Source organism: Aplidium turbinatum, chromosome 16 (genome assembly GCF_918807975.1).
Source record: "Aplidium turbinatum chromosome 16, kaAplTurb1.1, whole genome shotgun sequence".
NCBI classification, from domain to species: Eukaryota; Metazoa; Chordata; class Ascidiacea; order Aplousobranchia; family Polyclinidae; genus Aplidium; species Aplidium turbinatum.
In genome coordinates this window covers 13,966,670-13,989,198 of record NC_137487.1, presented here as the reverse complement: position 1 = coordinate 13,989,198, position 22,529 = coordinate 13,966,670, and the positions used below count along the sequence as shown (strand labels likewise).

General features: G+C 38.7%; 3 protein-coding genes across 3 annotated transcripts; 2 read left to right on the top strand and 1 right to left on the bottom strand.

Moving 5' to 3' along the window:
• Positions 1-7,581: 7,581 nt before the first annotated feature.
• On the top strand, positions 7,582-8,831 carry LOC145785242 (uncharacterized; the record flags this gene model as incomplete). The annotated part of the gene is made up of 3 exons (XM_082596925.1): positions 7,582-8,109; positions 8,442-8,599; positions 8,724-8,831. Coding segments are annotated over exons 1-3 (444 nt in total), but the record flags the coding sequence as incomplete, so codon positions are not given.
• Positions 8,827-10,566, top strand: LOC145786010 (uncharacterized). The gene is made up of 3 exons (XM_082597700.1): positions 8,827-8,896; positions 9,211-9,345; positions 9,417-10,566. Exons 1-3 carry the CDS (start codon positions 8,862-8,864, stop codon positions 9,718-9,720), a joined length of 474 nt encoding a protein of 157 aa, XP_082453826.1. The 5' UTR covers positions 8,827-8,861; the 3' UTR covers positions 9,721-10,566.
• Positions 10,567-16,333: 5,767 nt separating this feature from the next.
• LOC145785240 (zinc finger BED domain-containing protein 5-like) lies at positions 16,334-16,966 on the bottom strand. The gene has a single exon (XM_082596924.1). The coding sequence runs from the start codon at positions 16,964-16,966 to the stop codon at positions 16,334-16,336; it is 633 nt and encodes a 210-aa protein (XP_082453050.1).
• Positions 16,967-22,529: the final 5,563 nt, after the last annotated feature.

Here is a 22,529-nt window from a genome sequence, read left to right as displayed (position 1 = left end):
TCTAAAAGTCTGTTACCACTGTAAACCACCACTTCGCTTATAGGGTCCCGAACTCCTCTAAATGTTGGTATAGGTCAGGAGGTTGTCGTGTTGCTGGGATGCCAGGTATAATTCCGACAAATGTCACGCAGTGTGTTGCGACTTGTACCAGTGAAACTTGTGTCGACTTGTTTATTTATCTCTTCATCATTGGCCAACTCTTCCTCACTCAACTCCTCCTCGTGTATGTCTGTCCGCTTCAATGATCTACAACAAGTAACATCTTACTTTGTATCTATTCCCAGCAAATAAAATTAGTAGATTTTACGTCACATTGATTTAATATCAGTACCGGTAGCCTAGATGTTTAAATGCAAAAACAGAAAAATTAAAAAATACAATTACCTCGACATTAATATTTTCTTGAATGCTTTCATCACCAATGATCTTTTCATGCTTACCAGATTTTTTGTCCCGACGTTTCGGCCCTACAAGATGTAGGCTTTTACTTTTCTGATGCCCCCTAGTGTAGGGTTTTGGCTATCTGAAGCTGGCTTTTGGTTATAAGGATAATTTAATCTGTCTAGTCTAGGGGTATGGTTTGGCTACCTACAAAAATTGAACAAGTTAAATGTAATATTAAATGTATTTATTATGAATCAATTGTTACAAGTTCGGGAAAGTGGCCATTTACAAGTTTGGCCATTTTCATACTGACTCCAATAACGAAATACCCTCTTAGTCTTATGGAATGTGTCCTACAGTAGAATTCGCCTATAACGGCTTCGTTTATAACGTCAATTCGCCTATTATCGTCACATTTCGCTCGGTCCCTGCAGAATTCCTGTCTTTTACGTGCATTGTAGTTCGGCTGCAACAGCATCGCCTATAACGTCAATTCGCATGTAACGGCACCCTTTATTGGTCCCCAGACGTCTTTTGTTCGTTTATAGCGTCACTTTAAGCCAGTGTAACCTTTTTTGGCCCAACGCCCCCTTCATAAACGGGAAAAATGTTACCGCCCCCCAACAAAAACGATTAATTGCGAAAAGTGAATATAAAAGCATAAATAGTATTAATACTACAAAAGTGCTCAATGCCATGCAAAAAGCCAAGCAGAGCGAATTACATCAAATATAGGCTAGTTACCAGTCTCTAAAACCAAACCCTTACAGCCTGTTTTGCCTTAAAAGGGGGATCATCAGAAGGTCTTTATTCAAATAGAATTCTATTTCTTGATTTTGCATACGAGCAGATAAAATTACTAAGTTGGGAACCTCGCGAGATACAGTCTTAGTTGAGACTCCAGGTTTCAGTCCAACAATCGCGTTCGGTACGCTACTCGTTTTTCAGGTACTTCATTTGTGAAAAGGCAGACTCGCACCCTAAGTATTTCCGAAAAGAACAAGAGTTTCTCTTGCCAATTCTCGCAACATTAGATAATCAAGTGCACTTTTCCACATTTTTGACACAGATTTTCCTCAACTCGGCTTCCAATTTTGCGTAATTGTGTGACATATGACGACGAAAATGCTGCTTTGCATTATTTCTTTTAACAATTTTAACTACTTGACTGCATATTAGACACATACAGTAGTATGCGCTGCCGTCTCGATCATGAAATAATCCAACTCCTATTTGGAATTGAATACCCTTTTCTCCTCTGCTGTGTTCTTTTTCTTTTAGTGTTCTTTTTAAGGACATAATGCAATGTAGGCTACCGTTACAATGAAATTGGGTTGAGGAAAAAGTTTTGTCTCTAAACGATTTTAACAATAGGCTCTACAGCCTAGCCTACAAAAAGTTATGATGAAAATGTTTTTCAAGCTCTAAAATTTGAAATATGTATAATTACAAGGGTATCCAGTGGTTCTAGATATTCCTGTAGCCTATAATATTTAAAATACATTTCATTTTTCTAATGAAATAATTTTTTCATTTCAACAACAGGCACGGCCGTCAACACATGCTTATTAAATTACGTGTTAACGGCCGCATAATTATTCATCGACGGCCGCAGGTTGAACACCGTTGTTCTACACAATACGTTTGTGCATAAACGAAAAACGACTCGCGTTCATTTTTCTGTCTAAATCAATGAATATTTTTTTGTCCAAGGCGCTATAGGGGAAGGTCTAGTTAGTTGAGCCAGAAATCGATTTTTCTGCAATAAAAATTTAACGACAAACTTTACCAAAAATCCGAATCCATCATGATAAATTTCAGTCTTATGCGGTTCTTGTGAACAAGTTTGTGTTTGCGACTGACCCCGATTTATATCATTTATCGGCATTTTAAAATTGAAATTTAGCCGGCTCAAATGATACCCTAAATTTCACGGTTGAGCCACCCGTTGTTCACGGTTGATCCACCATTATTTCACTTCGAAAAGATATCCCAAAACAGAGCTCAATCTGCATCAAACACAATAAACTCTTCTCTTGAACATCTTGCAAATAAACAATCAAAAAAAGTTTAAACTGTGTATTGTGTCTAGTGTCTTAAAATGAAAGAACAGTGAGCACTGAACGAACAGAAATTTATATTTCTGAAAACACTGAGAATCATTGAATAGGAAACTTTGCACGAAGGTGCTTTTACCTTTCTGAAACGATTTCGCGAACTTTGTGAAGAAAACGAACATTAGCAACCAGTGGCGTTGCTATCGAGAAAAATATAAGGGGGGGAGTGCTAAAAAAATTACCCTCAAACTGGCGCTTTACAGAAAAAACTACTCTTATGGAAGTTTAAGGGGGGTAGTGGACCGCCCCCGGCTAAGACACCAGTTCTACGCATCAATTACAGTACAGTACAACAAAATTAGGGCAGTACGTAAGGACCATCGGCTCATAAACTACATTCCTTATGATAAAGACATGGCTCAACCGTGAACATTGCAAGTGGCTCAACTGTTAACATCGCCGCCATTTTCAAAATTCATGAAAAATTGCCAAGAACCAACTGGCTAATCAAGCAACGAGAACTACTAAAACAAAGAGTAAGTTACCCTCACCTATCCCAGTATTTCCATTAAGACAACGATGAAACATCGTAGGAAAAAATAACACATTTCCTATTTTTCTCAAAACTACTTAACCTACCATTTTACATTTAACTGATTCACAATTTTTCTGCTTGTAGAAAATCCCTAAAACTACATGTGCTGATGGACTTCAACTTTTTCCATATTTTCGTTATGAAACGGTTGACTAATCATGCACGACGTTGCGATAAAACCGGATGGATCAACCGTTACCCGGCTCAACTAACCAAACCTTCCCCTATATCTGTTGATATGACTGCTTATTTGCAAGGTTATAAGCTCTTATGACATGATAATTAGGCTATAGCTTTTTTAATCACAATTGTTTTAGATAGGCCTACTATTAGTTCGTTTCCACAATCAGACAGGTGAAATCATAGCGTACGAGACCAAACCATTTTGGGGGGGGCAGAACGTAAATTTGCCCAAATCTGCACGCTTTTATAAAAATTGCCCAAATATAATGTACGCGGAGCATGATAGCAGTGAAAAACTAACATAACAAGATCACCAGCTAGCTAGAATTTCTTACCAAAGTAATCAAGCTAGAACAACTGAATTCACCTTTGAAGATACGCATGCAGCTTGCCAACATTTTTTTGCAACCAGAAAAAGCAGGTCAAGTTAATGCAAACAACTGGATATGTCTCTACAGAATAGAAGTCAAGATATTAATGAAAAAAAGTGGAGCTGCCATGTTTCACACAAGATCTTGCAAAGCAAATATTTTGCCAGCTTGCATGGCAGGGGTTGAGTTTGGAAAACTTTGAAATAAATGAATATATTATGATTGGTTTGAGATTATATATTTCAGCATTAGCATTTTAAATGTTAGTGAAATTAACATGACACAGTTGCATAAACAAACTAAATATATTTTTTTATTTTGGGGCGCAACTGCATCATTTTAATTTGGGTAGTTTTATAAAAGTAACCAAACAAAGCTAAGCAACACCACAACATTAACATTACATTCAACAGATAACATTTTTTTGCTAAATGTTGTGATGTTGCTTATAGCTATGTCCGTTTATGGTTGAAAAAGTACTGTAACCTCCAGGGATGGAGGAACCATGTGGGCCTCGTGGGCCTAGGCCCATCTACTTTATTTTCAAAAGTGGGTGGGCTTGGCCCACCAACTTTTGAAAGCTAAATTTCTTTGAAAAGGTAACGAAAATGGCAAATCAGAGAGGGAGTTCCAAAAAAAGGTCTTCACTCATTTGATACACACTAGTTTGATTATCTTTGATAGTTCAATGATGAAATCCAATCTTTAAACTTTTCTGTTGGCCCACTATTGATGAGCAGCACGTGTGGGTGTGGTTGCGTGTGATTGGTAGAGCAATTTGTCAATCAATATAACTATTCTTTATGCTTTCTATAGTTAAAACAATGATATCATTACATATGCACGTACCGCATAATGCTGCAGATTATTACTCCGATGTGGTATTATAACTGTGTGTGTATTTTTGCCTTTTTATTTGTGTGTACATCGCCATATTTTGTACAACGCTATAATAGAGCAATTTTTTTAACTTTTTTGGCCAAATGGGGCCAAAAATAGAACATTTTCGCTTGTTGGCACGAAAGGCAATCATGAAAATACAATGTATAAACGATTTCAAGCGATATGAATGCAACAATGTGGTTGGGGGTCTGGGGGGCGAAGCCCCCCAGAAGTTGGATTGACTTTGACTACTGTGCCTCTGGGCCCACCTCCCGGGCCCACCTACTTTTAAAATGGTTCCTCCATCCCTGGTAACCTCTCCACCCGAATTGTTTTATAAAAGTATTCACCAGATTTATATAAATTCATATTTTGTAGTTGGCCAAATCAAGATGATGCATTTATGGATATTATGAAAAAAATTAAAGACTTTGTAAATTTTGATTTAAGACTTTGTAAATTTTGAGGCAACTGCATCATGCCAATTTGGGCAGTTTTATACATAGACTATGATCAGATAATTTCATATTTTTTTGTTGCCCAAATCTAAACGATACGGTTATGTAGCCTAAGCATGAGAAAAATTAATGAATTTGTTCATTTTGTGGAAACTGCCTCACGCTAATTTGGGCAGTTGCATAAACAGACTTATCAGTTTCATCAGATAATTTCATATTTTCAGCTGCCCAAATCAACACGATGCATTTGTGAAAATTAATAAAATTAGGTATATAGCGAATTTTGCATTTTGATTTGGGCAGTTTCACAAAAGTATTAGATACATATTTTGGTGGCTGCCTAAATTGGCATGATGCAGTTGGTTAAATGTATTTCGTGCTACAGTTTGATCACCATGCAATACAATACATCAATGCGGGTGTGCCAAATGAAAATTTTGCGGCACAATTCTTGTGCAAATAAGAGGCTGTAGCCTACTTAGTTTAATAGGTAAAAGATGTTAATTAAATAGTTTTTCTTAATTCATGCAATTTTGTAGCTTTTCATATAGCACTTTTTGCCCTAATAATTGCAAGATTTTTCCCGAATTCGCGATGTTTTGAAATAATAGGGGGGCAGCTGCCCCCCCCTGGCTCGTACGGCTATGGGTGAAATTAAAAATCATGTCTTCATCCAACTCTGATCAATATAATCAAATGCTGTTATGTTGAATGCTGCAATGGCTGTATTGTATATAAGGGTTATGGGTTATTGCATATTAGGGTTATGCCGACTTCGAATAAACCTTATTTTCTGTCGGGGTGTTTTGCCACTCTCAATCTCGCACGCTTGCCAAATGTTTCGTCCCTGAGATCTTTCAGCGGTGTTTCGCAACTCGCACTTTCCACCAAAGTAGCTGATGTCTTGTAGGGCCGAACCGTCGGGACGAAACATCTGGCACCAGTGGCGTAGCTAGGGGGGCGGGGGGGCGGACCGCCCCGGGCGGCACGTCTGGGGGGCGGCACTTTCAGACAGGACGTTTTTTTTTTGTTGATAATGCAAAAGTACACGGAAAATTAAAGCAAACAGAATGGCAACGTTCAAAACAGTGGCGTAGCCAAGAGGGAGGAGATGTTTGGGGGTTACAACCCCCTTTTTGGCACGCATGTGACGTCACGATATTGAGAATGATGCTTTCAGTCTCTATGTCTCTAAAACAAAGTTTGCCTAATTTTAAACGAAACTCCATTAAAAGAGCGAGTTTTGCCAATACCAAACATTCAAATATCTCAGCCAGGAATTAGTAACAAGAAAACATAGAGACTTAGCTTTATTAAGTTACCGAAAAATTCCCAAGAAAACATGATCTTATCCTTTTGCTATGCCACCGGACAGCACCATTTTACAGGAATATTTATACTATGGAACTTATACCCACATTTTTGTTGAAAATGCTCTCAGAATGCACCAAATTCAAAGTTATTTTTCAAAATTTTCTGGGGGAGGGCCCCCAGACCCCCGCCGCTGGGTGTCGTCTTTGGCAAGGACGCCGTCGGGTTTTGCCCGCCGTCCCTTAAAACCCCCCTTTCAAAATTACTGGCCACGCTACTGGTTCAAAACATACAATAATTACACTTTAAGTCAATTAAAAAAAATTCATTTTCACATGCTTTTTCTTGAATGGGCGGCAAAATCTGAATCCGCCCCGGGCGCAACTTTCTAAAAGGTACCATAAAAAAATCCCCTTTGAGCAATGATTTGACCGATCAGAGCGGTGCTGATCAGTGGAGCATGATCAAAACGTAACAAATAGCCATTGTTACTGAACAATGGACTAAAACAACAACCGCAAGAGTGAGTGCTGGAAAATAAAGCTAAAACTATGATCACATTACCAGTCAATCCTACGACGTTCGCGCTCCCCTTGGAGAATCTTCACGCTCTCCCCAGTTTAAGAACCACTGATCTAGGCTAGGCGAAGCAAGCATTATCTCTTTTATGCTAAGGACTTTTTAATCTGTTCAATAAGGTTTGGTACTAAGACTGAAATTAATTGCAAGTTGTTCAATCATTTTTATAGTGCGCTAAATAATTTCTGTTTTGGTAAACCGTTTGTTGTAGTGTAGTTTGAGTAAACCTTTAGACTCTTAACAGTTTTGCTTATGCAGAGTAGGCTACCAATTTATCTAGCCCACGTATCACATTTCATGTAAGATAGGCTACGTAGTGAACCATTTTAAAACGTTTTTACTAGTTTATTATCAGTGTTAAAAAAAGTCGAAGTTTTCCATGGATGCTCTGCAACCATCAACATTGCAGCACATTAATGCTCACATTGATGATGGCCAAAGCAATAAAAACAAAACTGTTTTGAAAGTGGATAGGCCTATACGAAATGCAGATGAATGGGACAACTGGTTTGCATTGTTTTGCAAAGCTACAAGAACAAGTTGGAATGTTCGACGTACTTTTCCTGATCCAGCCAACTATGCATTTCGTAAGGTCTTTACTTGTCATTTGAACCACCGTCGACCTACCGCAGTTGAAAAGCGGAAATGTGATGCAAAGTGTCCTGCCACTGTGGAAGTTAAAATTGAAAAAACTCCAAAAACAACTAGGACTTTGGAAAATGATTCTTGGCTGTGCAGCGTCTTTATCACTGGTCAGCATAACCATGCTCTTGATGTAGCAGAAAATTTGCATTTACTCAAGCCTACAAGATTAGTGGAAGACCACTTCAAATCGTACTTTATGCAAGGACTCTCTGCAGCCCAAGCAATATCCGCCCATGAGAGCAAATTACTGGCCACTGAAGGGCTAACTGCTGTTGCTAACTCTTCTATAAGCCCAAAGCCAAAGCATGTTTACTATTTATGGAAGAAGTGGAGGCATGAAGAGTTTGGTGGTGCATCTGGTGTAGATTTATATCGGGCCATTGAAAAATTTGCTGAAGAAGCTGAAGCTGGTGTGTAACTTCACAAGTTTGACTCGTCGTTTGTTTGTGCGATTGTAACTCCACTCATGAAGCGTGTCCACAAAAACTTGAAGCAAGCGAGTGAAGTTGTATTTGTCGATTCGACCTCCAGTCTGGACCAAACCAACAGCACACTAACTGTATTCTTATGTGGCTCGCCTCTCGGTGCCATGCCTCTTGGTGCAGTGGTGTCTTCTCACCAAGATCAAAGAAGCTATAATGAAGGTAGGTTTGATTGTTTGGGGCAGTGGTTTTCAACCTTTTCCCGTTGCAGCATCATTGGTAAAGTGTACTGGAATTGTACGTAGTAGTACGCACCCGATAATTTGGGTAATTTATTTGTGCTTTCAGTCTTCATTTGTCTCGTGGAAAAGTAAATTAGATTATCGCGTTTAGATACGAAATGAAATCATTATGTGACGCCCTACAACAATGCACCAGCAGGGCGTCGCAATGTATAGTTCGAGAACATTTGCTTTAGACAGTTCCTCTATGTAATTAAGATATCTTCGACAACAAATAACACACCTTTAAACATTAACATTTTACAATGACAGGCTTCCAATTGCTTCAAGACATGACAAAAGACTATGGCTTTTTTTCCAATGGGGCTCCTGCACTTTTTATGTCAGATGATTGCGCAGCAGAAACCAATGCGTTGACCACTGTTTGGCCACACAGCAGAAAATTGCTGTGCATTTTTCATGTTTTTCAAGTAAGTTTTGTTCACACAATAACAATTTTCTTTCACGAGCCTACAATTCATTATTTGCAAAGTTGGTGTGCTGCAGACAATGTTGTATAGTTTGCAATCATTCATTTTCCTGTTCTGTTTCTAGGCTGTTTGGCGTTGGCTTCTTTCAACCAAAAATGGCATTCCTAAAGAAAGCAGACAAACTTTCATGCAGCTGTTTAAAGATATTTTATATAGCCGTTCGGAAGAAGAGTGCGACGCAAAGTACATCACTTTGGAGGAAATGAGTATCGAACTGCAATGCAATACTTTCCTGAAGTAAATATGATAACTTAAGTGTTTGTTACAAATCATGAAGGGAGGCTAACCCCCCAACGTCACCTTTTTCCCCTTCAATTTTATATTGTTGGTTTTATTCAGTTCAGTTTGTTTTTATTTCTGATCATCACAACGAAAAACAATGTACGCCAAACATAGCAGAGGTCTAGAAAAATATTATCTTACAAATTTTGCGTCGTTAAAACTTTGGTGCCCACCCCCCAAACTTCTTTCTAGGCTTCTTGCTGTTCACTGGCATAGCCTACGTTTGGTTCAAGAAGTGTCTCACTTTCTGAATTATATGCTGTGTTTAGGTATGTTAGCAGATGGATGGAGAAGAAGGAAGCTTGGTGCTTGGCATATCGCAGTGGTTTGCTAACCCGTGGCCAAAACACGAACAATTGCTGTGAATCAACTATTTGCATCATCATAGATGTCGTGTTCAACAGGTAAGCTACTCAAGTTTTGTGTCGTTAACTTCAGCTGTTACGGCGGGAACTTACGTGTGTTGTATTTGCAGATGCAAGGCGTACAATGCTTGGCAGCTGCTGCACTTTGTTACGGAAGTGTACAGCCAGTACTTCGTCCACAGAATTTTGAATGTGGTACTTAATCGAAAAAAGAAAATTTTGCTGGATACTCCACCGCTTAGCGCACAACATATCATTACCACAGGAGACCCATCAAAATTTAGATTTATCAGCGAAAGGGATGCAACTCTCCTGTACAATGTCGACTTGCTACCTGGCATATGCAGTTGTTTTGTTGGTTGCAATGGAGCAATGTGCAAACATCAAAAAACATTTTGCTCCACCAACAGTTAAATTCCGATGTGCTTTATCAAGGCACGATGGAGGAAAAACATCGCTACGTTTGCATTGCAATGGGAAGTGAGAAAGCGCCTCCACGAAGCTTTTTCAGTGGGCTGATGGAAACAGGCGATGCTGCAACACCATTTACAAGTACCGCACCATCGCTTCAAGAAGCTCTCAGTGAAGGTGTTGAGGAAAATGCTGTTGACATTGCAGCACAGGGGTATGACTACACTGCAGAAAATGTAGCGCTGTTACAAGAAGTACCCCGTGTTTTGAATGAAAAGCTAGCTTCGAATTTGCAGTCAGAAGGATTACACACAGCGTTGCATAAATTCATTAGCACACTCTCTGCATCTCGCACTGATGCCCAAATCATTTCTGCCTTGCATACATTTGGCAAAGATTCGATACCCAGGACGAGTGGTGGAAGGCGAATTAAATGCCAGCCAACTTCTATAGCTCGGCGAAGAATTGGTATTTCAAGAGGTTCAGCTCCTGTTGGTAAAGGACGACCGCCGCTAGGTTTTGCAAGCAAGCCAGCTAAAAGAAAGCGCAACTTAGCTGCCAACATTGCGTTGAACCAGCATAATGCAAAAAGCCATGGGGAAGGACATTAAGCAGACCCATTAACACCGTTCTTCTTGTTTTACCGGTTACGAATTTCCGTCTGACCTTGGCCGCCTCATTCTTCATCAGTGTACGGTGACACTGTACGTACGGTGACATTGTTTTTGGGTGTTCACATTTTTTAGAATATTTCAAATTCATGCTTGATTTGCACAATGACTTTACAGTGCAAGCCATCCCTTTGTTCGTATAGCAAATAACAGAGGGGAAAGTATTGATCCTTGGTGTACCCAGACTTGAATAAACGGTTTATGCCGTACCATGTACGTAAGGGTCAATGGCCGTTTATGCTATGCTTTCATAAGATATCCATTTAGTGTTTTCATGTTATATGTTTTAAAACAATGAAAACTATTAATACGGTACTACAAAAAGTGCTCAATGCTAAGCAAAAAGCAAAGCAGAGCGACTTAAATCAAATATAGTTATTACTATCTGAATCCTTAACAGCCTGTTTCACCTAAACGGATCACCAGAAGGGTCTTATTCAAATAGAGTAAAATTTTATAGGCTATGTTTTATATGTTTTTTTTTATTTATTTTCATTATACGTTTTGATATTTACTTAGTGTTTGTATAGGCTACTGCTGTCAATAATGATCGAAAAGGGTGCAATCACAAAAATAGTTTTGGAAAAACATTCTTAAGGGAACAGCTGCCTCCCATTGCAAATCGGTAAAAATATCAAATTTAAAAAAAGTTTTAATATCTCAATACCGTGATGTGATGAACAAAAATTAACACCAGATTCGGATTTAGCACCCCCAGATTACCTTAAATCCATTGAAAAACTCCATGCAAGAAAAGTTGTGTTGACCAGTGTAATTTACGTGGCGGTTGTTCACAAATCTAGGCTAGGGGAAGCTCGGGTTAGTTGAGCCACTGGGTTAGTTGATCCACCCCTTTTAATTCTTAAATGTTGTGAGGTAACCACATTTTATCATCACGTGATCTTAAAGTTTTTCATCGCGTGGTCTCCCGTCTGGTTTGAGTTGACGATTGATATTATTTGTGGTGCTGAAGTTAAAAAGTTGTGTTTTGACCTTGGAAAGTAGATTTTGAAAATAGAGGTGTGTCCAATAGTATTTTTTTTGCTTGGATAAGTCTGTTTACGGTCCAATAAACCTCTTTGAACTACATAGAACTCAATAAAAGCTCATAAACGTGGTCAAGCTATAATGAAATGGTGTTATTTGGATGCCGTAGCAATACCTTCATTATTTTATCTGCAAATTGAGTTACGAGCGACTCTTGGAACAATTGGGACGTCTGATTCTAAAGTGGCCCAAGTCAAAAAAAGTGGTTTTGAGATAATCGAGTTTAAAGATTCATGCTGTGATAAAAATTGTCACTGAAGGTTTGCAATCTTCATCTTGCATGTGAGAAAACTTGAGTAAGCAAGAAATTGTTTGTGATAATTGGTTGACTGAGTGATGACGTCATCGTAGTTTATTACGTAAGTTTTAACTTGGGCCACTTTTCTATGATTAGATAAGTCAAAACTAGCGACCCAAGTTAACTTGGTACAGATAATAAAAGCTTTTCTTACAACAGAAAAGTGGCCCAAGTCAAAAATTTTGCGTTTTAAAAAAATATTTTTGCCTGCTTTTATGTTAGGCTACACGAAAAACAAAGCTCTTAATACCTTTTTATTAAAATATGGAAAAAACACCACACAACGAAATACTGAAAGAACAAACGATGAACAACATTACAGGCTATAAAAGAAACATAACTCATAACTTTAAAACCAAGGCTGCAGAAGTGGGCAAAAAATATGCGATTCCCACTCGATTTATAGCTTGCTGACTCCGACTTCAGTGTTGCCAGACTTTTTTTTCTTTAATTTCACTTAATTTGTGATCGAAATCGAAATGGCGACTTTCACAAAACTAACAAGAACAAACACATCTATTTGTCGGTAAAGTTGTAGAGCTTAATACGGAAAACAAGAAACAATGTTTTGAAAAAAAATGCAAACAAAAATCTTATTGTTTATCAAGCCGGAGTAGGCCTTTTTTTAACAACTCCATCTCCGGACAAGCCAAATTATGACTAACTCCACAGCTGTTTAAAACTGCAGTACCTGATCAACATTGTTAAGCGCTAAATTACTAACAACTAGTGTGAAGCAGAAGTGCTTCTGAAGCCAGTATATTAACAGGAAGAACACAACGGTAAAGAACACAAACGTGTCTACTCCTTTAAATGTGGCAAGTTCTTGTAGAATGCATGGTATATAGGAGGAATATATGGCAGCAAAGTTATCAAGTCATCGTATTTATTATTATTGTAACTGTCTCCGCCGCCAGTGTAGCCAAATCGTTTGGCATCCGCTGGCTTCGATCAGTCTTTCAACAAGGTTGATAGGATCTCCATTCTGTTTTGGAGTATTTGGCCTTGCTAATGTTGACATCTTCGGGGTACAAAGGCGACATGTTGTCGGAATGGCTTCTTGTGTTCCTTTGATGTAGTTGGACATGGCGTAGTTCGTCGCTGAAGTTGTATCGGAATGAAAATCCACAAGATCCGCGATGGTAAACCATTTCGTGAATCTTTCTCCAGCTATATTTTTGTCTTTCAGTGTCCATTGCTTTCCCAGGTTTTGAAATTTTGGTGAGTTTTGCAATGTCTGTAAAATCATTTTTCTCCATGTGGTGGACTTCGAATTTGTTTCTTTTTCTTGAATTTATAATTAAATCATAATAATCCTTCGAGGTGTATAAGGCGGCAATTGATGATTTCTTTTTTTCGATTAAACCAAAGTCACTGTCATTGGGCAAATAAGAATGACCTGACCATAAAAACCGATGTGTGATTTTGTTGAGCCTGATATGAGGATCATTGACCAAATAGATCAAAGCTGAAGTCACATTGTGGTTCCGATTCTGTCCTCCGCAGCAATCGCTCCAAAGCGTTATTTCTGGCCATGTGGAGCATTGCGATTTTATGTGCTTGATTAGCACACTGCCAACTTCGTCGGAGCCACGTTTGGCTTCGCTTTCCAGCCAAACATACATATATCCTTTTTTGTCAGCCGTGTGATGGACTCCTTCATTATATAGCCAGAGTTGTCTCAAATAAAATACCTTACTGGTCTGTATAAACGGTAGCAGGTGCGTTTTTTCCATATCAAATGTTATTGTTGTTTTTTGTTTTGAATCTTCTCTTAACAAATCTCGTGCGGCATAAGCAAGAGTGTAATGTTGTTCTAAGGCAGAAAAATTCCCAACTGCCTTCAACTCATGGAATGTGCTGCATGTAGCCTCTCGGAAGCACGAGAGTACAATTTTACATGCGAAAAGTCTTTGTTCCAGCGATGGAGGAACCACTCGTAACTGTGAACTTTTACATTTTTTGTTTAGTTGCTTCGCGAAATAAATCGTACAAATTAGTTTTAGAAATACCCGAAGCTAACCACACAGCGGAAGAATCGTGCCGTTCTCTGTGGTAGTGCGAATTATACTTGGGGATTTTTTGAAACATTTGTTTGAAAATGCATACTACATCTTCTGCTATCCGGGAGTGATTGTTGTGTTTTCCTCTTTGGTCTGTTGGCGTGACATCATTTTTCTGTTGCTTTGTAAGTAGCCGAGTGATTTTACCTGAAGAAACTTGAAGAGTTTGTTCAAAAAGTTGTTTACAAACACGTTTTTCCATTATTTGATACACCCGTGTGTTGTTCTTTGTTTTGGAAGTGGAAGAGTCATCCGAATTTCTTATTTTTTCACTTTTTTTGGGGACATTTTTCACCCATTGTAAAATGTGGTAGTTTTGAGCATCATAATCTTCTAAATCCCATAATTTATTGAATATACTTTCTTTTTCTTCAAGTGTTACTATGTGGCACTGCTTGAACCAACAATCACAACGATACTCTGCAAAATCATGTGTAAAATATTAAACAAATATAATAATATTTTATTAAGACCGACAACAATGCATCAGACTACACCTTCGCTCCATAGAAGAGTAGGCTACTTTCATCTTATACTGAAATTAATTTAGCCTAGCCTACTTCTCAGATTTTTATTTTATTTTAAATGACATAAGTAACCCCCGATATACCTTTAAATTGTTTTCCTTCTCGACTAGCCTATTTCTTTTCCTCTTTGCTAAAGCCTTCTTCCATTCCCCTTCATTCCGTACTTTGGATCTCCGGTGCTTTTGTCCTAATATTGCATGAAACCCCTGTTGTTAATCTATCATTAAAAAAAATTAACAAACACAAATAAAAATCACTTTTAAATTAGTAGGCAATTTTTAGACAAACAAAAAAACAACCCGATAATGATGAACCTGCAAACGCACCTATGCTCACTAGAGTGGAGGTTGAAGCATTATATTCCTCATCTGCTGCTCCCACATCATCATTCACCACCATGCTATTTCCCTCATCTCCTGCTCCCACATCATCATTCACCACCACGGTATTTCCATCTTCTGCTGCTCCCATATCATCATTTATCACCAGCACGTTATTTTCCTCATCTGCTGCTTCCACATCATCATTTACCACCACGCTATTTTCCTCATCTGCTGCTCTCATATTATCATTTACCACCACGGTATTTTCTTCATCTGCTGCTCCCACATCATCATTTACCACCATGCTATTTTCCTCATCTCCTGCTCCCACATCATCATTTACCACCATGCTATTTCCCTCACCTCCTGCTCCCACATCATCATTTACCACCATGCTATTTTCCTCATCTCCTGCTCCCACAACATCATTTACCACTGTGCTACTTTCCTAATCTGCTGCTCCCATATCATCATTTATCACCAGCACGTTATTTTCCTCATCTGCTACTCTCATATCATTATTTACCACCATGCGATTTTCCTCATCTGCTGCTCCCACATCATCATTTACCTGCGATTTTCCTCACCTGCTGCTCCCACATCATCACATCATCGTTAACAAAGCAGTAGATACTTAAAAAAAATGCGCAGTACAGTGTTACCAAGCAATCAATTATTACAAGCTATAACTTGGTTCTATTGATTTGGTGAAAATTGCAGTATCGTAAATGCAAGAATGGCCCAAGTTATCTTTGGATTTTCTTGCAATAATATTTTTTTTTATCCAAGAAACCAAGTTAACTTGGTTTACTTTTGGACACTTAATAAAAAAAAAATTTTTTCGTCTAAAGCAGGGGTTCCCAACCTTTTTATGTTCTCGTACCACTTAGCCACCACGGATTGTCAACACGTACCACTACTTTCAAAACAACTAATTTGATCCAATATTAAATTATTTGCAAGATGATGAATCTGGATGTAAAGTCAGCGAAAGTAGCAAAATTACCAACAAAACATCACAGAGTCCATTACACCACACAGCGCAGAACGCATCATCATTTCAAGGGCTGACAGAAATTTAAACATAACATAGCGCTTGTTTTTCACATTTTTCCTTCATGATTCCACCTTATAGATAAAAGCTCCCAGTTTTGAAACAAAGTCTACAACAGTGCAGTTTTGCCCTTGAAATGACAGATTTAAAAGATTAAAGGCTTCAAATATATCTGACAAATAAGCCAATCTTGCAATGAATTCCTCGTCCTCCAGATCGTTTTGAAATTCATGGTCTTTCTGTTGGAAAAATAAAAGTAATTCATTCCTCATTTCAAAAAGACGCTTAGTTGTATTTCCTCGAGAGAGCCAGCGCACTTCTGTGTGATAGAGGAGACAAGTGTGGTCTGAGCCGAGATCTTCACAAAGAACCTTAAACAATCGAGTACTTAAAGCTGATGTTTTAACAAAATTTACGATTTTGACTACCCTGTTCAAGCACATTAACAACTTTGCAGGAAGAACCTTTGTGCAAAGAGCAAACCTGTGTATGAAACAGTGAACACTTATGACGCGAGGTGACACAGCTTTGACATGGGCTTGAAATCCAGACTTTCTACCGAGCATAGAGGGAGCCCCATCTGTCGTACATCCGACAAGATTTCCCTAATCCAGTTCATTTTCCTTGAAAAAATTATCCAAAGAGTTGAAAATATCTTTTCCTTTTGATGTAGTGGACAGTGGACACCTCATGATTCAACAATAATTCCGTTTTTACAGCATCGTTCTGTGTAAAGCAGAGGTAGACAAGCAGTTGGCAGCAGTTTGTGACATCTGTGGATTCATCAAGTTGTAAGGCAAATCCAAACTTCGAATCTCTTACTCCTGCAATCACTTGGTTAGTGATATCAACTGACATTTCCTCGATGCGTCGTTTCACGGTATTGTTAGAAAGCGATACACTATCCAACTTTGCCACTGAATCTTCTCCAATCAAATTTCTGACTAATATCTTTGCTGCTGGCAAAACAAGTGACTCCGCAATGACATGAGCTTTTTTGTTTTGGGCCACCAGAAGAGATACTTCATAGCATGCCTTCACAATGTCGGCATTATTTCGGTAAAACTGGCCTGTGTGATCCATGCGCTGTCGCTTCACGTTCTCCCCATGATTGGACTCAAGATGCCGCTTAAGCAAACTTGGTTTCAAAGCTGCATTTGAAAGGGTTTTCATACAGATCACGCACTGAGGTAAGCTATCTCTACGATGTTGAATAGCAATGAAGCCATACTTAATATAATCTGCGCTATACTTTCGCTTCGACATTTTCAAATATTTAGACAAAAATGTAATGCTGTTCAGGATTCAGCCACTACACGTCGGAAAACCAACATCAGAATAAACGCAATTCTGCAATTGCACAGACCACATTGCACACATAATAGCTTCGTCACAGACACCATTAAGTACGCACAGCAGCATTGTATTAATAACAATGACAGCAGGGAGCAAGATCGACAAAAGTAGCTTACTGAGTGCAGAGAATTTAGTACGAAAGGAAATAAAAGTGTTGTTCGCATATTTTAGAAACTCAAAATTAAATAATTGTTGCAATAGGTCTACTTTATTTGACAATACTACTACATATCGCATGCAACGGAGAGCTGCTCGCGTACCACCTGAAAAGCTCTCGCGTACCACTAGTGGTACGCGTACCACCGGTTGGGAACCCCTGGTCTAAAGACTCCAAATTTTGTCAGCAACAACCTTATATCGTTTTCTGCAAGATTTTATCAAAACCTCATTTTTGGCCCAAATTAACTTGGGCCAGTTTAGAATCAGATGTCCCAATTGTTAACCTGTTTTCATACATTGATATTATTACTTTAAATATAAACTAAGGCTTGGAAAAGAAACGTGATTAAATTTGTGTTTTCAAAAATAATAAATGAGGCTCAACTAACCCCAGGCTGTGGCTCAACTAACCCGTACCGTGGTGTTAGTTGAGCCATTTGACTACTAGTTTTTAAACACCTGTGGACCCGGTTGTCGTCGTTCGATAAGGCTTGTACTTCCTACGAATATTGTTTAATATACGCAGAAAGTAGAGCACTGTGAATGAAGAAATAAAAGCAACTCATATAAAAAAAAATTGCAAAAATGCAAAAAATGGCTCAACTAACCCGACCTTCCCCTACGGCCTACATGATAGCATTTATAGAGAGCAAATCGTTCTCAGGTTTGAGATTGTTTTATATTATCCTCTCATAACGACCATTAAAATATTTTGTATTAACAAACTTTCTTACAGTAATTTTCTCACACATATGGAGTAATTACAGCTCAATGAAGTAAAAATCAGTATGAATATTATGTGATGAAATCATTCAAAGTAGCAGTTGTTATTAAAATATTCCCAATAGACAAACTAAAGAACACATTAATCCTAGTGTAGCCTACATAGGATAGTATTATAGCTTTTACATTTTCCCAGTGAACAAGTTATAGGCTTTTTAAAAAAACATAAAGAAAATGTGTAATTTGGTGATAGGCTACCTTCTAGCCTAGTGATGGTTTATGTACATTGTACAAACAATCAAACAGGTAGGGGAGGATGAGGTAAGTTGAGCCACTTTTTACTTAAACGCTTCTACTAAGAAAACCGCTAGATTTACAATAAAAGTGAAAGTGGCAGCATAATGGTTGATGCTTTGGCCTTAATTTAACAAAAATTTTTTTTTCATAACTCATAACAATATTAAAAAAAAACATGTTTTAAATATTACGTCATTTTGGCTCAACTTACCTACCCCACGTGGTAAGTTGAGCCGGGGTATGAGGAAAGTTGAGCCACTCGTTTAAGTTCAATAACAAAAGCTGTAGCGATGGTAGCCTACATATAAAATGCTATGCAATAGGCCTACATGTGTTCACGAAATTATTGCCCAGCTATTTGTCCCGAATTGTAACATGGACTGTGACGCAATGGTGACGTCATCATTGCGATGCACTGTCATGCTTGAGCGACAATCTCTCATTATTTTTTCTCTATTCACTAACTCGTGTTTTCGCTGCTTAACGAAAACGTGGCTCGGCCTTTTACGATGTGATCTTCTTTGTTTGAACCTTCTTCGCCACTCCAGGGGTCGAGGAGCTCTGCCTTTTACCACCCTTGGGCAGTGGCGGCGACGCGGTCTAGATGATTAGGCAGGTGTCGAGCAGCCATTGAATTGATTCGTCATCCAATTCGCGCAGACCACGCACACCATTTGGCGCATGGTAGATGGCGCAGTTACAGATGGTGTGGTCTACGGTTTGTTCCTCCATGCCACACTCGTGCAGTGACTATTCCACTTCACAATTGATCCAGTCGCTTGTTGACAATATGTAATCTTCACTCAACACATGTGGAACTTGAGTCGAAAGTTAGAAAGAAGACAGGTTGGGTAGCAGTTAATACATAGCTGCTACCAAGAAGAAAGAACAACATGTGAAAGGATAAATTTATTTTGTTGTGACTGTTCGACTGTGAAATTGCGCACTTCCCAGCCGACAAATCTGCCACTTTTTCGTTGATTAAACGTCAACAGACGTTGAATCAATGTAGTAGCCTACTAGCAGATCGTGTTAACTGAGCTAAAGAACAGAAAATAAAACGATGAATCAATACAGCACAATCCTGATTAAATAAACCTCCAAAATGTGAAATTTCTAAATCAATTTCCGTTGTCTGTCAGATCTAAACTTATTCCTTATTCCTGATCAAGAGAGCATGGAAACCGGAATGTCTGCTGACGGCAGAAAGTTTCTTCAAGTGGTCGTGTGAGGAAGCTTTAACGATATCCTCTTTAAGAAAAGCACACTCATCGTCTGCTTTCATAGGCGTAGCCAGGGGGGCGAAAGGGGCCGTGCCCCCTCCAATTTTCAAAGTTTGGATTCCGAAGTTGAGCTCTTTGTTGAAAATATAATAAAATTTGTAGAAACTTATAACGTTTTCCAAGATATCTGGCTATTAACACCCCCAAGGACTTGTTTTAGACACACAGAAAGACAAAGAATCGCGCAAAATTTACGCAATTTACGTTTATTTTAACTAACTTGTGGAAGCAATTTCAGAATGGCTTACTCTGTTGGGTTTTTGTGTCGCTGAGTTTTTGGTGTTCTCTAATTTTAGCCGCAGATTTTGCCCGTTCATGTGTAAGAGCTACCTTTAATAAGTTAATAGCTGTTTATCTGCTAATAAATTTTATACAAATATTACCCTAAAAGTGTTTCCAGAAAGCGCTATAATCCATTATTTAAGTGTAATTAATTTTTTTTCTGGCTACGCCAATGACAACTTCTCCTCGGACTTTCCAGGCACTTTTCTGAAAAAGTTGGCCTCAATTTTTCCCTCTTCATTGAAGAATTCGATTTTACCAACGTAATGCACAGGTCGGGTTTTCCCTTGCATGTTGCTTGTAGGCTGCAGTTTACACTAGGCTACAAATAAATTTAAACTTCAATAGACCAATGGACAAATTATTTTTCCAGAGATTTAGACTATTAAAGAGAACAATACACTTTGTTATCTATTTGATGACTACATGTATCATCACTTAACACTGGCAGCTGAAGTGAGGTAAGTTGAGCCACCGGCTCAACTTACCTGCACATCACTGGCTCAACTTACCTCAAGGCCGCCATTAAAAGTTAAACGGGAATTTCTCCAGTCATATATGAGCCAGCAACCTCACTTTAATAGTTTCTGAATAAGCTAACATTAGTGATTACTGTTAGACATATCAATACTGGTGAATGCCATAGACATTTTGTAAAACACAAAAAATCTTTTTTTTCAAAAAGTTCAAAAAACTTCCCAAAATCACTAAAAACAGTTTTTCTGTCTTTCTACAAGACAAAGACCTATAATCTTTACAGAACAGCTCCATATAAGATAAACGGTCAGGTAGGTGGCAGTAGAAAGTTGATGCGATTTTTATTTTTTGAGTTACCGGGGGTGGCTCAACTTACCCACTGGCTCAACTTACCTCACCTTCCCCTATGTTGTAGTTCAAATCCTTCTTCATGACAGGCCATTTCATGTTGAGGAAGGTGCCAGTTTGCTCATTTTAATAAAATGATTCTTCTGATTTGGTGTGATATTGTTTACTTTACGTAGTAGAAAGGAATCTGCTATTTCTTGAAATGTTAAAGTACAATCAGCACTTTCAAATTTAGCCAAAATGTGAAGTGTAGTTGTTGATGTACAGATTTGCTTTATATTTTCAACTGCCATTCAAAAACGGTTGACCACTGGGACTGACTAATCAGCACTACTAAGCTTTGAGCAGTTCTGCCAACCACACTTAATGAATGGGTACCAAATTGATAAACAAGGTAAGAAATTTGGCAACACTAGCCTTGAGTGATGAAAAACTCAATCTCACGCTCCACTGACTGTTGAAAACAACTTATCACGCTCCACTGATCAGCACCGCTCCGATTGGTCAAACTATTGTTCAATCTCGGTATAGGGTATTTTTTTATGGTACCTTTTAGAAAGTTGCGCCCCGGGCGGCACATTCCCTAGCTACGCCACTGTCTGGCACCCCTTTTCATTACCACAATCGTCGAGTTCCATGTCAGTAATGTCAGTCTTCACGCATGATAATCTCTATGCAGGGCCGGATTTAGCTGATGGGGAGCCCGGGCACATTTAGATGGGGGGCCCCGTGCAAAAAAACTTTGTAGAAACTTCAAAGGCTGAAAGAAAAAATATTAATAAAACAAAATCACAGTTTTTTCACGTAGGGGTCCCTTCAAAAGTCGGGGGCACCTGCACCCTCTGCCCTCCCCCCTAAATCCGGACCTGTTTTTATTGCAGACTCAGCATCCATCTTTGATCAAGTATCGTTTCAGGTTTCTATGGTAGCCTACTTTGTATTATACGTATAGCTTTTTCTATGGGTGCAACCTAATTCGTACTCTGAACACTTCGTACCCTGAAAAGATCGAGAGAAAATATTAAAAAAAGCCGAAGTCGCTGATCGCAGTTTCCGCAAACATTTTCCACCTGAAAAGATCGAGAGAAAAAATAGCACAAAGCCGAAGTCGCTGATCGCAGTTTCCGCAAACAAACAAACTGAAAAGATCGAGAGAAAAAAATAGAGCAAAGCCGAAGTCGCTGATCGGAGTTTGGTTGCATCCTTTTTCTATAGGCCTAATGTAGGCCTACTGTAAAAATATAATCAGTCAGTAAAGCTTAGGCTACCTAGAAAGAACATTGCTTACTTTGAACAACCAGCATTTATTAGCACGTAGCCCAGGCCTACCGCAAGTTACCGATAATGTTAATAGTAAACAACTACAGTATTGCTGGTTAGTGGTTATAGTGATATGTTTTGGTAAGGTCTTATAACTGAAAAGCTAATAGGCCTAAGTGAAAAAGCTAATAGCTAATAGAACATTCAAAAAATCGCATCGACCTTACTGAAACTTGGTTGAACAGCTTTAGTAGGCCCACCGGCAGGCGCGGATCTATGGGACCCGGGCCCCAATATACATTTACAACCCCCCCTACATAGTACAACCCCCCCCCCTGGTCACAGCGGTAAACCATTCTTCTCTTTGTAGGAAAATTGTAACATAAGATTCCCGGATCCGTTCGTCTGTATGTAATGACCGAAAGAAACACTCCTTTGAAAACGTCTATTCAAAATTGTATTTCTGTAAAATTAGCCACCTGGCTGTCAAAATTGAGATACAACACCGTACACCACTAAAAACTTGTCACTACGATACAAACTACTTAGATAAAGACGGAACTTTCGTCCAGCTAGCAAGCACTAAGCAAACAGTTAAATATACGACTAACTTTCAAGCAACCATTTTACGAATGACTAGAATA